The 15,286-nt window shown below is 40.8% G+C and overlaps 1 protein-coding gene across 1 annotated transcript; it reads right to left on the bottom strand.

Moving 5' to 3' along the window:
* Window positions 1–281: 281 nt before the first annotated feature.
* On the bottom strand, window positions 282–15,219 carry ern2 (endoplasmic reticulum to nucleus signaling 2). Its single transcript, XM_029437566.1, has 24 exons — window positions 14,870–15,219; window positions 13,654–13,771; window positions 13,522–13,555; window positions 13,294–13,366; window positions 13,117–13,189; window positions 12,594–12,716; window positions 12,383–12,484; window positions 11,332–11,391; window positions 11,001–11,217; window positions 9,551–9,629; window positions 9,188–9,338; window positions 8,522–8,655; window positions 8,218–8,406; window positions 7,178–7,331; window positions 6,845–6,949; window positions 6,658–6,748; window positions 5,886–6,075; window positions 5,281–5,377; window positions 4,781–4,980; window positions 4,346–4,493; window positions 3,840–3,967; window positions 3,088–3,211; window positions 2,921–2,988; window positions 282–2,605 (listed from the first exon to the last, which is right to left on the bottom strand). The coding sequence occupies exons 1-24, from the start codon at window positions 14,957–14,959 to the stop codon at window positions 2,423–2,425; spliced, it is 2,931 nt and encodes a 976-aa protein (XP_029293426.1). The 5' UTR covers window positions 14,960–15,219; the 3' UTR covers window positions 282–2,422.
* Window positions 15,220–15,286: the final 67 nt, after the last annotated feature.

The following is a 15,286-nucleotide window of genomic DNA, read 5'->3' as shown; positions in this document are numbered from 1 at the left end:
ACACAGGACTATATAGGCTTTACCAAGTGGTACTATTTATTATTTGAATTACCAGAAAACAGGCTTTATTGTGATATATATTGTTATCGAGATATGAAATGACCTATATCAGGATTTAAGATTATGACCATAGCTCAAGGATGACCTGATCAAATATGCAGATTCATACAATAGTTTGCTCCACTGCCACGTGTAGTCGATATCAAGAGAAGAACTAATACTAAACTGTGAATAGTGAAGTCTTTTATTTTCTGTGCTCACAAACTGACGACAAGACGTGATTTATTCATTCTTTGGCACGCCCAAAGCTTCAGTTTAATTCACTCATTCAAAAAAGTACAAAAGTTTGATTCTTCATCATTCATTCTACTGCAGACCAATTAAATAAAACCTTAATCCAGTAGTTACAGGGAGATACTTCACATATCATTTAGTGGCATTTTGTCAGGATCAAAAGCTCAAGCAGTGGCAACATTCAGGAGTGGTGAAATATATTCCATTTCCGTTGAAAATGGGTAAACATTAAATATCTTTAAATGAGAATGAAGTGGACAAATGCAGTCACCATTGTTGCATTATTGCCCACATGTGAACAGTGTCAATGATATTTGTCTATTACACTCATGTACTGCTTTTAGTGAAGAAGAAATAAAGACTCAGTACATTCTTCAGTCAGTGTAGCTACATTCGGACACACATATCAAATGCGTTAAAAACAAACAGCAAAGTAAATATTGTGGAGTGTTTGGCACTTCCTACAGAGGAGCTGAGGGAAGCACAGCGGCCGCAGGGACAGAGGGGAAGTAAACTGTTTACCCAACAGAGATTTCTTCTGTGACATGAAGCCTTGGAACAGCAACACAAACCTGTTGTCCAGTGTCTGTGTTGCCGACAGTGCTGTGACTAAGTTTGTGCATCTTACGTATGTTTGCAGTGCGATTTAAAAGGGAAACTTCGGTATTTTTTTAACCTGGACCCCTTTTTGTGTATAAGGGAACAACTTTGGACATTGGTCCAGTATTGAGCGAGAGCGCTGCAGCCGCTAAACGGGTAAAAAAGCAAAACTATTTATTTCTCTGTCGGGTCCTTTCCATAATGTTTTCAGACATTTATAATAACAATCTGAGGCTGTCAGTGGCAAACACAAGCACTATTAGTGAAAGTACATTGCCGGTGCGGAATTGCCTGATATGATTAGTCTGCAGCTCTCTCGCTCAATTACTGTTGAAAACAGGTAAACAAAAAACATCCATAATATTAAAATGAAATGAGCAAATGTAGTTACTACTGTTGAATTGATGAATCTGGTTTTTGCAGCATATTCACGTGGCCCACACTTTAAACGTGGCAATGATATTTGTCTATTACGCTCCATGTACTGCTTTTAGGGAAGAAATAAGAGATGATTACACTGGCGGCTGCCGTCTGAAGCGATTCGCTCAATACGGGACCAATTTAAACAATGACTGTCCTCGTTACTCACTTACACACAAACACCGGGGGAAATAGGGTCCAGATTGAAAAACAACGACGTTACCCTTTAACTTCCACTCCTGGGTAAACATCACCTTCCACAACATGGTGGTGTAAACTAAGTCCTTTGATGTTTGATGATTCATTGTCACAGGTTATGAGTCCTCTTAGGATATCTCAACATTGTAAACATGTTGTAATGAAATCTGGTGGAACGAGGAACAAGTGATGTGTTTTAGGGCCTTTTCTTCTGGCCATTGTGGAACATCTTTGCTTTGTTCCAATAATAACTCCAATAAACTGCAGTTGAGAGAAAACAAGTGCACTTAAATAAATAATAATAATAAAAACTTTTAAAAAAGGACTGCAATGTAGAACAAGGATGAAGGAATCCCCACACATCAGCCCACTTATTAAATCTCTTTCTTTATGGTGTTCTCCAAGTCTCCTCATTCAAGAACCACGATGTGTTTGTTTCCCTAAAACAAAATCAGGCGGCCCTCCAGTAAACGTAGGATCACCTACATACGCCTTCAACGTGTTGGTGACTTTTAATAAATTCACCAAAAGCCTTTTTCCTTGGAGGAAACACGTTGCTGAACTTTTGCATTTAATTGAACACAAACGATTGAATGGAATAAAAACATTTTCTATTATTGCTATAACTAACGTATGCAGCTTTAGTGGAGGTGTGCACTGTGAGTGCTTTCTAATTTAATAATAAAATCGCTTCTTGATCCACAGCCGCAGAAAAATAAAATTAATCTATAAAACAACTCAGGCCATATAAAAACTTTTTCACAGCACTGTATCTTCCCCCCAGAAACAGAATGGGCTTTACAAAAGCAATAACGGGGCGCTGTCAGCGATTTCTGTTGCTCACAAAAAAGTACACCAGTGTAGAGTGTGTGTAAGTGCGTGTGTGTGTGTGTGCAGAGTCATGTTATTGCTATTTGGCGTTGGGGGGCAGATAGTAGGGGTGAAACAGTCTCTCGTGGGAGCAGATGTGCAGAGCTGCGTGTGTGTGCATCAGTAACCGTGGAAACCGTGAGGTGAAGTAGCCGACGAAGCCTTCGGGGAGCTCGCCGAGAGTCTCCTGCACCTCCGGTGGCAACTCGTGGTAGTGATGCTTCTGTAACGTACAATGGTAACATACGTGTGTCAAAGTGTGTGTACTACGTGTGTTAAACACATTCCACAGTGTAGGGCTTTAAAGAAGGTTTATTTATTATTTATTATTACAAATATCTTGTTCTAAACACACACGAGTCGGAAAACAATCCTACGCAGCCACCACTGGAATCTAATTATGTTACTAATAATATTAGTGTAGCCTGATCTGTTCAGAAATATCAGGTTTAAACATTCGATTGATTTAGAATTTGAATGTAATGAATGAAACTATTCGTGTACAGCACAAACAAAGTGTATAAGTAAACCTGCTGACCTTATTCCTCATGGCTCTCAGCAGATCTCTCACTGAGTTTCCTTTATATGTTCTGAACCGCCTCAAGTCTGCAACACACACACACACACACACACAGGAAGATTACAGATGGCTTTGTCCTGCTGCACAGGTGTGAGCAGAGCAGCTCCGTGATACTATGTGTGTACCTGTCTGCAGAGGCACAGAGATGTGCATCCTCCAGTTGGTTCGAACCACTGCTCTTCCTGCAGTCTCCAGTTTGACCACAATCGGACTGTCTGCTGGTTCCTTCTCTATGCGGTCACTGACGTCCTACATACGCACACAAACACAAATTGTTTCATGGAGAGACATAAGCAAAAAGGATACAGGAAACACTACCCAGGTGTGAAACCAGCGTTATTATCAGACACTAAAATAAAAATAAGCAGTGAAAACTATTGTTGTAAACTGAAAAACTAAAAACTAAAATGATATGGCCTTTTTAGAAAACTAATAAAATGAAAATGAGTGTGAATTCATTTCAGTTTTAGTTGTTTGGCTATTGTAAATTACTTCTGGGAAAAAAGGAGACTGCATAAATGTCCATTGTGACATTGAAGCACAGAAACTAAACAGGCTTGACATTCGGCGCTACGCTGCAATTGCTTCATAGAAACGGACAATAAAGTAGCGCAAAGACTAAACAGGAAACATTTTGTATATATATAAAAACTAAACCCTGGAAAAACTGAAACTTATATAAAACTAGCAAACATTAAGGAAAACTAAACTAAAATGAAATTGAGAAGACAAAAATAAAATAAAAACTAATTGAAATTATAACCTTCATACCATTCTTGCACATGACTAGTAGCCCCCCCCCCCCCCCAAAAAAAAAAGACCTGTAGTATCTCAAAGCTGCTCCTTTGTGTATCTGTGACCAACTGATTCAACACACCTGGAAAAAGAGCAGCTGCTTCTCGGGACTCCAGAAGAACGGATGTTTGAGCACACAGGCGGTGGAGGGCCGGGACTCGGCCTCTGCACTGATCATCTGCTCGATCAGATCATGTGCGATGACGTCATCTGATTTAAAGGAGAAATGATTTGCATGTATTTTTAGTCCAAAATACCGCCTGTAACACTTTTCTGGGTTATTGTGAAATCAATAGCCCCCATAATGTCTGAAAATAACATGTCAACCATAAAGGAATTGTGATTATTTAAGGGACTCGTCTTGAGAGACAGTTGTACCCAAGAAGCTAAAGTCAAAGCAAGAAAATCCCTGAAGCACTGGGTGTATTTGCAAGGAAGTTGGATTGTTGAAGTGTGATTTAACCGTGGTGCTGCAGGACTGAAGCTCTCTTATTGCAGGACAGGGAGGTAGTTGGAACATATTAATTGGATGTGATGATCAGGCATGAACAAAGGCAGGAAAGACACACGCACGAAGACGGCTCTCACCGTGTATATCCTCCATAAAATGCGAGAGTGAATATTCTCCTGACAGGATGTTGACCTGCCGTCTTAATGAATCACCAAAGGGGTGCTGCCCCCTGCTGACCACAAAGTAAAACACGCAGCCTGCTGAGAAGACGTCCACCGCTGCGGTCTGTGCAGAGAAGAGGAGAAACTGGATCAGAGGACCTAAACAGACTCATCTCTACCTCAGAGTGCGCTCAGTCTTTGTATTTATATGTATTTTTTGGGACAGAAAACTAAACTAAACGACTGCTTTTGTCCACAGGGGTTAGCAAAATCAACACAGAATGAAAGTCCCTTGTAGTTACTGCATCACAGACCCTAAGGCTACATATGAACCTGTTTTATCATCTATTCGTGACCATTTTAGCTAATAAGTCAATTCTGCTGTATGTAATATATGTGTGTGCATCGTACTGGTTTGTTGCCAGGAGTATCCCGCAGTACTTCGGGAGCTATCCACCCTTCAGTTCCTGGTATTCCTGAGCGCAAAGAGAAGCTGCTCCGACCGTCTTGGATCTTCTTACAGAGTCCAAAGTCCGAGATGAGAGCTCGGACCCGACCCAGCGCACTGGGACCAGAGAGTAGGATGTTTCTGGGCTTCAAGTCACGATGGACTGAAGAGAGAGACGATGGGGAGCAGAGGAGAAATGAGTAAGTTAAGCAAGATCAGTCAGCAAGAAGTGCAATCGTGTGAAATGCTTTCGCTGGCTCCATAAGAGAAAAACAATAAGTAGTAAATATAAAAAACTTTAAGAACAAAACATAAGAAGCATAAAAAGATCCATTGAAGAAAAAAACACTAAAAATATTGCGGTAGTGAAGTGCCATCTGTTATTTTGTTAGGAACATAGCTTGTGTGTGCACTTACATGTGGACATGTATATACTGCATCTATATGTGTGTGTAATTCAGACCTATGTTGAGTGAGTGGAGGTGTGAGAGGCCACACATGGTCTGTCCCAGCAGAGTTATCGGATTCAGCTCAGGAAAGCAAGACGAATCTTCCACATACTGCAGAGAACACAGACACACAAACAACATGCAAACAACATGTTCATTTTGTTATTAATGGAATACTTCACCCCCAAAATGATCATGTGTATATCAAATCCCTCTCCCCTTATTACCTTGGATTTGTGAAGAACACTTAGTTTTTCTTGCCACCACAAGATCAAAACATCCGTTTACAAACTCTCACACAGCTCGTGCAGTACAATCCAAAGCCCATTTATCCAGTCGTACGTCCATTACTTCACAAACACATGCATTTTTGCTAAAACCTTAATATTTAATACATTTCGTCATTACAACTGCATTAAGCCTTTAGGCTGGAATTATAATGCACGTGTTGTGTGAGAGTTTTAAACATGGCCCACAGTTACCTCAATCCTCAATAATTCAAGGTAAGATGAGAAATGTATAAATGATCCTTTTGGGGGTGAAGTATTCTTTTAAGGAATGTCGTTTTAAATGACATTCAAGGACGGGATGCTAACTGACAAGGCCCTACAGTGCTGACCTGTTGCAGGGTGGCGGCGCACAGCTCGATGGCGATGTAAGTGAAGAGGCGGTCTCTCTCTGTGCAGAAATATCGGATGACGTTCGGGTGAGTGTCAGACTCTCGGAGGAGCTGCACCTCACGTTCTGCTACCTCAAAACACTCCGGCAGTATTCGCTTCACCGCTACGTGACGTCCGTCAAAATTACCCCTGAATTCACAAAGGAACAGAGCACCGTGACATACTATGCACATGACATGTACGTGCCTCAGAATAATATAGTTTATCGTTTTAACATTCAGCTGCCCACCAACAACAAATCAACAAATACAAGTGGTGAGAAACAAAAGTCTACTTGGATAGTAAGAACTCTGCGATAACGTATTAAGGCCATTATATGTAAAAAATAAATAAATAAAAATTATGGAGGGGGTTGATATTCTGAGAAAATAAATTATGAGAATAAAACTTGGATATTCTCTGAGAAATCCAGACCCGATTCCCTCAAATTCTTTATAATCTGAGATAATATTCCAGTGTTTTATCTTTATTTTACCACTTCACATCTCAGAGAATATTCAAGTTCTTTCTCCTAAATGTACGACTTTAATCTTGGAGTATTACCCCCCTCCCCAAACTCCGAAATGTATTATTATTTGTTTACTATAATGGCTCTAATACGCTCTTTTAGGGCCATTGATTTGAATTTAACAGTCTAAAACATGCATATTCATAAATATGGTCCTTTGATTAAGACCAGTACCATTACATGTTGAAATGCATATTCTGTACCTGAAGACAAAAGTTCCTGCTGTGCCGTGTCCGAGCACCTCAGATGGAGTGAAGGAGATTTTCCCCACCTGCACCTGCTCATTGTTTCCTTCTGAAAGAGGCAGGAAGGAAGAATGAAGCAGCACTACATTAATCTCTTCTTAATGGTGAGGGGCAGAAGGAAATATTACACAGTTTGGTGTGTTACCTGCTGTGGGTTTGTGCCCAGTCATGACATTTGTATCGCCATCTGAGGCGCTGCCGCTGTGAGTGTGAGGACTCGGTGGAGGGTCAGCAGATGCAGGCGGAGAGTCTGGATACAGAAAGGTGAAGACATACAGTATGAATGTGTCTCTTTATCTGTAACCAACTTAATGAAGAAATTAACTATTTATTCAAGATTTCTGCTTCAACACTACTTTATACATTTTATTTCTCAAAAGCAATGCAAAGAAAACATTTGAATCATTGAACTAGACCCCAAGGTCACTAAATATAGGGATTATAGCATAACGGAGAACTTGTTTTATAAGTGACTTACCACTGGAGAGGTTTGTGTCAGAAGAAAGGGTTGTGTCTGAAGAAACCGAGGGCACCGTCTGCATGTTGGTCTGCATGTTGGTCTGCATGCGCTGGAGACGAGACTCAAAAGCCTCCTCCAGCTGCCTTTGAGCTTTGAGCTGATGAGCTGCACGCTGGAGAAACACACACAGATCACATTAAACGCTGTTAGAAAGAGTTTGAGAGATCAGTGTTGAAGAGGGGGGGATAACTGGAGCTTTTCTTTGAGAGAGATTACAAGTAATAGTGTGAAACCTTTTGCAGGACTGTCTATGCGTCACTCATGGACTCAACTAGAGGTCTAAAACTCCACAGGATGCCTTTAATCTCCTGCTTGTAGCATCCTCAATCTGAATTCATTACATATATTATACTATTCTTTTATAGCTCCATGTGCGGAGGTTTGGGAAAATACAGACAAATTGAAGCTGATTATTATGAAGCGACCAACATATTATTTCAAATGATCAAATTTAGAGATTTGGTGGACTTTAAAACTGAATAATTATTGTATAAATTAGAACATTTAAAAATAATTAATTAATTAATTAATTAATTAGAAGTTGTTCAGTCATTATGAATTAAAAAGAATTTGCATGTTAACAAAAAAGAGATTAAAACAAACAGTCTAAGGAGTTAATTTGTGGAAGAGTTGAAAAGGAAATGAAAATGTAATACACTTAATAGATATAAAAAATATATAATCAAATTATTTTTAAAGATTGGGGTGTTTTGCTCTCATGAGTACAGCTGGAGATACACAGGGAAGGGAAGTAATTAAAAGGGTACGTGTAATAAGCTAAGGCTTCAGCCTACGCCTTCATCAATATCTCAGAAGTGATGACTTGTTATTGTGTTTATTACTTTTTATGTGTAATTCACTTGTATAAATTGAAAACTAAACTAATGTATTGCTTGATATTGTTTGCCACCATTTGTTCATATCTTTGAGAATAAAACCTGAACGATTGCATCGTAAACACACATGCATCTTAACAACAGACAGAAACACAAACTCACGACGGGATACGTGAACACGAAGGCCAGCCAGCCTCCCAGCAGCAGCGTCAGAACAGCCAGGGTCAGACGGTCCTGAGTCATGTAGACTGGCAGCACAGCGGCCGGCCTCTTGGCCTGACCTGTTGTCCTCTTATCAACCCCTCCTCTATTAGCATTAGCGTCGCTATCGCTTTCAGCAACTGTCTCAAACTGAAAGGACACAATAAGACAACAGGGATGAGAAATATGATGATATGCTTCCTGTGATGACTCTCAGGTGTGGACTGCAGCAGTGACAGAGAAGCAGTTTGAAGCTGTGACTCACGTAGCGTTGATGGTAGTAGGAGGCAGGGGACGCAGAAGGTCGAGGGGGGATGACTGCCTCACCAGAACGCTGCAGGCCCACTGGGAAATCCCTCAGCATGGTGGTGTGAGCCACCGGAGGGAGCTCGTGATGACCTACAACACACACATGTAACGCGTTCAGAGCTGTGGTTGGGCTCACTTTATTGTCTGATCCATAAATAAAAGATGTTTTTCAGTTTTAAGGGGATTTTGTTTCTTCTTAAGACAGAATTCTGACTTTAAAAGGTTTTCAGATTTGGACACAAGTACGCACTGTTTAACTAATAATTCAGTTTTAGGAGAAATGTACTTTTCCTCAACAAAAGATAAAGAGATTTTTTTTTATGGTTCTGCAGGCAGTTTTAAAGCATGCTGGACATAAAGTGATTTTAAAAGTTCAGATTATTATGATATTTGCTTGTTTTAGCCCCATGTAGCTTTTTTAAATGTCGACAATATGCAACAATATGGATTATTATTATTATTAATATTAATATATTAGTATATTTAACTAGTTAAGTCTCATTTAAATGTTAAAGTCTCTTTTCCAAGGGACCCCAAGACAGCAGCAATACAATGCGTGTGTGTGTGTGTGTGTGTGTGTGTGTGTGTGTGTGTGTGTGTGTGTGTGTGTGTATGTGTTTACCTATAAGCAGCCATTGGTTTTTCCGGCTGTTTGTGCTCCCTGGTGGGTAGCGCACATCAGTGAACGGCGTGATCTCACACTCCCCTCGCCCTCTGACCGTCACTCCGGCCGTCACCGGACCCTCGATTCGAGCCAAGGTCAGTCCCCGAGGCTGCCATGGTAAAAAACAAAGAAGCAGAAACCAGGCACATGACAGCTATCTTGTTATCGCCTCGATCATTATTAGTTCCTCACTGTCCGACACACCTGCTCTGATACGCTGTAATAATAACTATTATTGTTCTGTTAAAGCAGGAGGGAGAATCGCAGCGGATGCATGACTTGGATGAATATATATGAAAAAGATTATAAATCTAAACTCACCACTAACGAGACTCCATGGTGGACGAGGGAAGTGGAGGCGTAGAGGTGGGAGTCCAATTTTCCTACATAAAGAGTGGGCCTTAAAGAGGAAACAGGTAGAGGAAGAGGTTATTCTCTTAGCCAATTATTTATTTATTAGGATACCTCAAACATGTACTAATCAATCTGGAAAAGATTGATTCGACTTGAGATGAGAAATAACTTTTGACTTCCTAACCCAGAGGTGGAAATTATGAAAAAAAAGGGAAAAAGAGAAATAAAACTGAGGTTTAAAAATAAATAAATTAGTTATGAATAACTTAAAAAACCTGCGGGTTTGATAATAATAAAATCCCTTAATTAATCCATCCCACCCTCCCCCTGGCATGCTGCCCAAAGGCCTTACATGGTCAATTTACAACCCACAAGGCTAAAATTACCCACTTCTTCATCATTATTATTACTTATCATGATGTATTACTCTCCCTACCTTATCTCTTTCCCTCTTTTCTTTGTCATAACTCATTAGCCATCGTCGTTACAAACATACTTCACCTAATCTTACATGTCTGTCACTAACTCAGCCTCCCAGTTCAATAGAAACTGCTGTACTGTACTATACTGTACTTGATGGAAATATAAACAACTTTTCCAAAGTTTTTCACAGATTAGCAATGAATGAATAAGACTTTAGGATACAGACTAGTTTTGAATCAACATTGGATGTTTTTTCGTGACTTTTTCTCTCTCCCTGACCTGCTGGAAATCCTCCGTCAGACACTCATGTGCAGCACTTTGACTCCCACAAATAAACCCAATGAGATCTATTCTAAGGCAAATGATATCGCCGGTGCAGGCAAAGTAATGTGAAAGCCCTTCCCCAGTCGAAAGATATGTTCATTTATTTCTTTCTCCACAAACAAACCAAAAAATTATTTTGCGACCGCCTTGGGGGTCCGGACCCCCAGCGTGAGAACCACTGCCTTAAAACATATAACCAGACACCTCCCACATAGTTCCAGCTGACAGTTTAACAGCCGCTGTAACTCAGTGCAGCAGGTACTGTATATCAAACTGCAGTACTCGTACTTCATGCTGCATTACCAGTAGTAAAGCTGACTTTACCAACGCATAAAAACTTTTTGTGCGTAGTAAGTGGATTAGCAAGTGTGATATATAATATAGCCCAAGGTATCATGAGAGAGAAAATAGCAGACTCAGCCATTCTTGCTCTGCCTTGTCCATTTGTATTTCAAGACACCTCTTTGTGTATCATCTCTTACTTAAAGTGACAATGCCTTTGGTTTTAGGAGCAAATTGGAGAAGTGTTAGCAAAGCGTTGTGCCGTCTGAGAGCTTTCTAGGTAGCACTACAATAAATGATGTAATCAGAAAGATGAATCACAGCTGGACTGAACATGACAAGGCTCTTAAAGCTCTTTCATATGCATATATATGACAATTTATCTTACACAAGTTGTGCTTGGGCACTGGCTTGCTCCTTCACAAACTGATAGCTCCACTTCAGCGTAGAGTGTGCGTCTGCCTGGTCGTTTGCCGAGGAGAAGGTGAGGAACCGGAGCGTTTCCATGGCGAGGGACAGGTGAGGGGCGTGTCTTAGTGAGTCACCAGAGTACAGATAGACCCCGACGACGGGCGATCCGTAGTTCTGACTCCACAAGACGTCACCTGGAGGACAAAACAAACACACTTACGAGTGGGTAGAGATGAAAATACAGAAGCACGTCAACCTCTCACACACATAAAATATTCACAAAGTAAAAACCACACACCTCCCCCTACCTGTCTCTCTGTCAACTGTCACAACGAGGCCATCTCCACTCGACACAAGATGGGCCATCTCTGAAAGCAAAACAGGTACGACAGGATAGTTTTGAAACAATCTTTTTATTGATTCAAGAAAGCACTCACAGAACTTGCACCCTGGTTGCACAATCCTCTAAATTGCGAACTGGGAGTACTGCGTGTTAAAAATGCAGAACATTTTCTGCAGATCAGTTTAAAAATGTGTCAGGGAGATGACAATGACCATTTCTGAGCCAGCTAACCAACGACTTTCACTGTTGCTGTTCTCATGCCGTGTGCACTGCAGCATTAAATCAGATCATGGTTGCTCACAGAATGATGAAAAAAGGCTAATTATTTCCTTTATTAAAGCGACAATAGTTTGTTTATTGTGGGACTTGTAGTATTAAACCACATTTGGTGTTAACACCAGTAAATAGGGTGTCAAATCAACAAAGGATTGTCACATTAAATCTATACCTCAAACTAAATATGCATCAAAATACACACTGAAACAGATGTTTTCTTTTCATTCAAGTAATTGCAGTAGCTCATGAGCACGTAGGAATGAAAGGTTCAAAATGCTTAATTTCACAATGTTGAGAAATCCTCAGAATAATTCTGTAGCTCTGTACCAAAATATGAATGAGTTTTTCTTTGACTAATGGCTTAACTTCTGAGTAAGTGAAGAAACTATACATTAGTGTATTCTTTCTTTCTATAAATGCAATGATTAGTCAAGTGTCAGAAAAATAAACACCCATTATTGTGATAATCAAATAATTACTAAAGTAATAGAAAACGTTGTTTTCAAATATGGAGATTTCCTGTTTTTCTCAGTTTTATATTATATTAAACTGAATATCTTTGCATTTATATTCGCACATTTATAGACCAAGCAATTATACTAGACCAAATAAAACATTTTGTCAGTTTGTAAAGCTATAACATATTACCAAGCAGGTTCTGCAAGGTTGTTATCATATTGACATTGAAGTGATCCAGATAATTAACCTGCCATAACACAACGTGTGTGTGAGAGACGTACTGTAGTCTTGTTTGTCATCGTAAGGTGGAGCAGAGTAATCATTGTACGTAGCGTTCCATCGCAGCTCCTGTGTCTTGGTGTCAAACATGGTAATCATGTATTCTGCAGGAGAGAGAGAAAAACAGGGGCAAGAGTGCATGAGATCACCTCAGTCACAGGTGGGCTTCTGTGTGTGTTTGTGTGCGCATGCTTGTTAGTGTGCGCGACATACCTGTGCGTCCAATGTATAGCAGAGGAGTGTTGGGGCAGATGGATTCAGAAGAGGAAGTGGTTAAACTGGTTTGCTTCTCGCCTGTCTCAGGATCCACCACAAACCAAACATCCTGCTTTTTACCTTTACACACACACACACACACACACACACACACACACACACACACACACACACACACACACACACACACACACACACACACACACACACACACACACACAGCACATCACACACACAAATATTAATACCAATCAATGGTATATCAATACCAGGCTGTCACCAGTGTACCCCTGAGCAAGGCACTTCACCCTGAGTTGCTCCAGGGAGACTGTCCCTGTACTTAGTTCACTGTAAGTCGCTCTGGATAAGAGCGTCTGCTACATGACCTGTAATGTAATGTAATTAACCAACAGCATTGAAGTATGTGAAATATTTATGTCTGATCTATCATTCTTCATCTCTGACAACTGGCAACCGATATATTACACACACACACACACACACACACACACACTCTCACCTGTATAGAGTACACCATCAGAGCTCCTGCAGGGAGCCGACTGAACTAGCTCTGGGATGGTGAAGGGCAGTTTCTGCAGGTACAGCCAAACAATGGGGTCACAAAGTGAAAACTGACACACAAAAACAGACACACTGACACACACACATGCACTCACAAACACGCTGCATTGTTTACCATCAGGCCTTCCTTGTGTTTGCCACCCAGGACATACAAACTGCCATCGTTGGGGTCTGGAAGAAAACCCGGCCTACAAAAACAACATTCATTCATCAGTCCATTGGTTATTTGAAATATTTCAATACATTTGCCTCTTTCAGCTGGATACTTCTTACAAATTGGCAATTCTTTTTCTGTTGATCAACTAATCGATTAATCGTTAATATGTATATGTGTGTAACTCACTCTGTGAGGTAGACAGGTAATTGAATAATGGGGTCTGAAAGAAATAAAAGGACAGTTTCATGAGACATTTAAATAGAAATAAAGATTTAGGAAACAGTATTGACGTTGTGTCAATGTCCTATGTGTATGAACCTTCTCTGAGGGTCCACTTGATGTCTCCAGACTGTTTGGAGACAGCATGCAGACTGCCGTCCAGTGTGGAGACGAACAGGAGGGATTCTGGAAGAGTGACTGATCTGACCCCTCCAACCTGATGGGACGCCAGGAAGAGAAAGAGAGAGAGAGAAACTTTCAGCCAGCTGGCTGTCACCGTGTCATGTATCTGATATTTCAGCATAGCTTGACTACAGCATGTGTGTGTGTGTGTGTGTGTGTGTGTGTGTGTGTGTGTGTGTGTGTGTGTGTGTGTGTGTGTCAGTGGGTGTGTGTGTGTGTCAGTGGGTGTGTCAGCTCTGCCAGGGGTTGATTACTGCTGCAGTAAGTTTCTGCTCTAATAATTAAACTGTGCAACTCATTTAACAGGATATCCTTATCACCTCTCCTCCTCCCAACACTATACCCTATACTAAGAACTTGTGTGTGTTTGTCAGAGTGTGTGTATGTGTGTTCACCACTCCCATATTTACCCACCAACGGGGTGGCAACTGGCAACACACAAACTGAACAGCACACTGTGGTGCGAGCACACCATTGCAAACACTAAGTCAAGACATGCTCAGAGACACTCATGCAAGCACACATCTCTCTCTCTCTCTCTAAATATATATATATATATATATATATATATATATATATATATATATATATATATATATATATATACACACACACGCACTTCTCGTTGTGCATATACATTCCTGTTTACATTCATTTTATCCATTTGAAATACTGTCTACCACAAATGTAAATGCATATTTATGTATTATTATGATTCAGCCTTATATTATTCTTGCACGACTTTCTTTTTTTTATAAATATCTAACAAGCATTGTTGGAGGGAGACTGAGATCCAATATTTTCCTTAGCAATGACTGCTTCACTGTAATTGTTGAAACACACACACACACACACACACACACACACACACACACACACACACACACACACACACACACACACACACACACAATATTAACTTTCTTCAGGCAATTTTGAGTTAATGCTCAATCATCATATCAAGGCAACTTTACTCGAGCCTGAAATAGACACAGTGGGTTGCCAGTAGCGGTCTCCGCTTCCCAAAACAGTATTAACAACAACAACAACAACAACAACACCAACAACAACACCAACACCATCAACTACCATAGAAACACCCATACACAGTTTAACGTTTCAAACTTTATACCTGAAATAGCTTGCCTTCCCAGGACAGCAGGAGGAGAGACAGCAGCAGGCGTCCCAGAGCCCCCATGACCCCCACAACACTTTGTTTCATGGCTCTGAACAAACGGAGGACTAAAAGCTATTCAACTAACAACAGAGGTCGAACTCTCTCTCCATTTCCAGCGCGGCGGGCGTCCATCTCTCACAAAGTAAGTTAGCACCGACACCGGTCGTTTAACATCGCTGAAGCCGCGGGGCTAGTGAACAAACACGGAGAAAGGTAAGCTAGTAGCACCGCTTTAAATCCATAATAACGATCTTCTCGTTACTTTTCCATATTTCCGTGTTGGGACGGAACCACTGACGTCACGAGCGAACTGTCAAGCAGGGAGTGGGCGGGGCCGCTCGAGTCCCTGCACCGAGCGACAGGAGGCTCAGC

This window comes from Cottoperca gobio, chromosome 1, assembly GCF_900634415.1.
Source record: "Cottoperca gobio chromosome 1, fCotGob3.1, whole genome shotgun sequence".
NCBI classification, from domain to species: Eukaryota; Metazoa; Chordata; class Actinopteri; order Perciformes; family Bovichtidae; genus Cottoperca; species Cottoperca gobio.
The sequence above is the reverse complement of the archived record's forward strand: the minus strand, read 5'-3'. Positions and strand labels throughout refer to the sequence as shown.

Excerpts from the sequence above, each read along its gene's own strand:
- ern2 (XM_029437566.1), bottom strand. The coding sequence starts at position 14,959 with ATGAAACAAAGTGTTGTGGGGGTCATGGGGGCTCTGGGACGCCTGCTG. Across the intron at positions 4,981-5,280 it reads CCTCCACTCACTCAACATAG|TCCATCGTGACTTGAAGCCC; the intron begins GTCTGAATTACA and ends CTCTCTCTTCAG. Across the intron at positions 3,212-3,839 it reads AGCAGCTGCTCTTTTTCCAG|GACGTCAGTGACCGCATAGA; the intron begins GTGTGTTGAATC and ends GTGCGTATGTAG.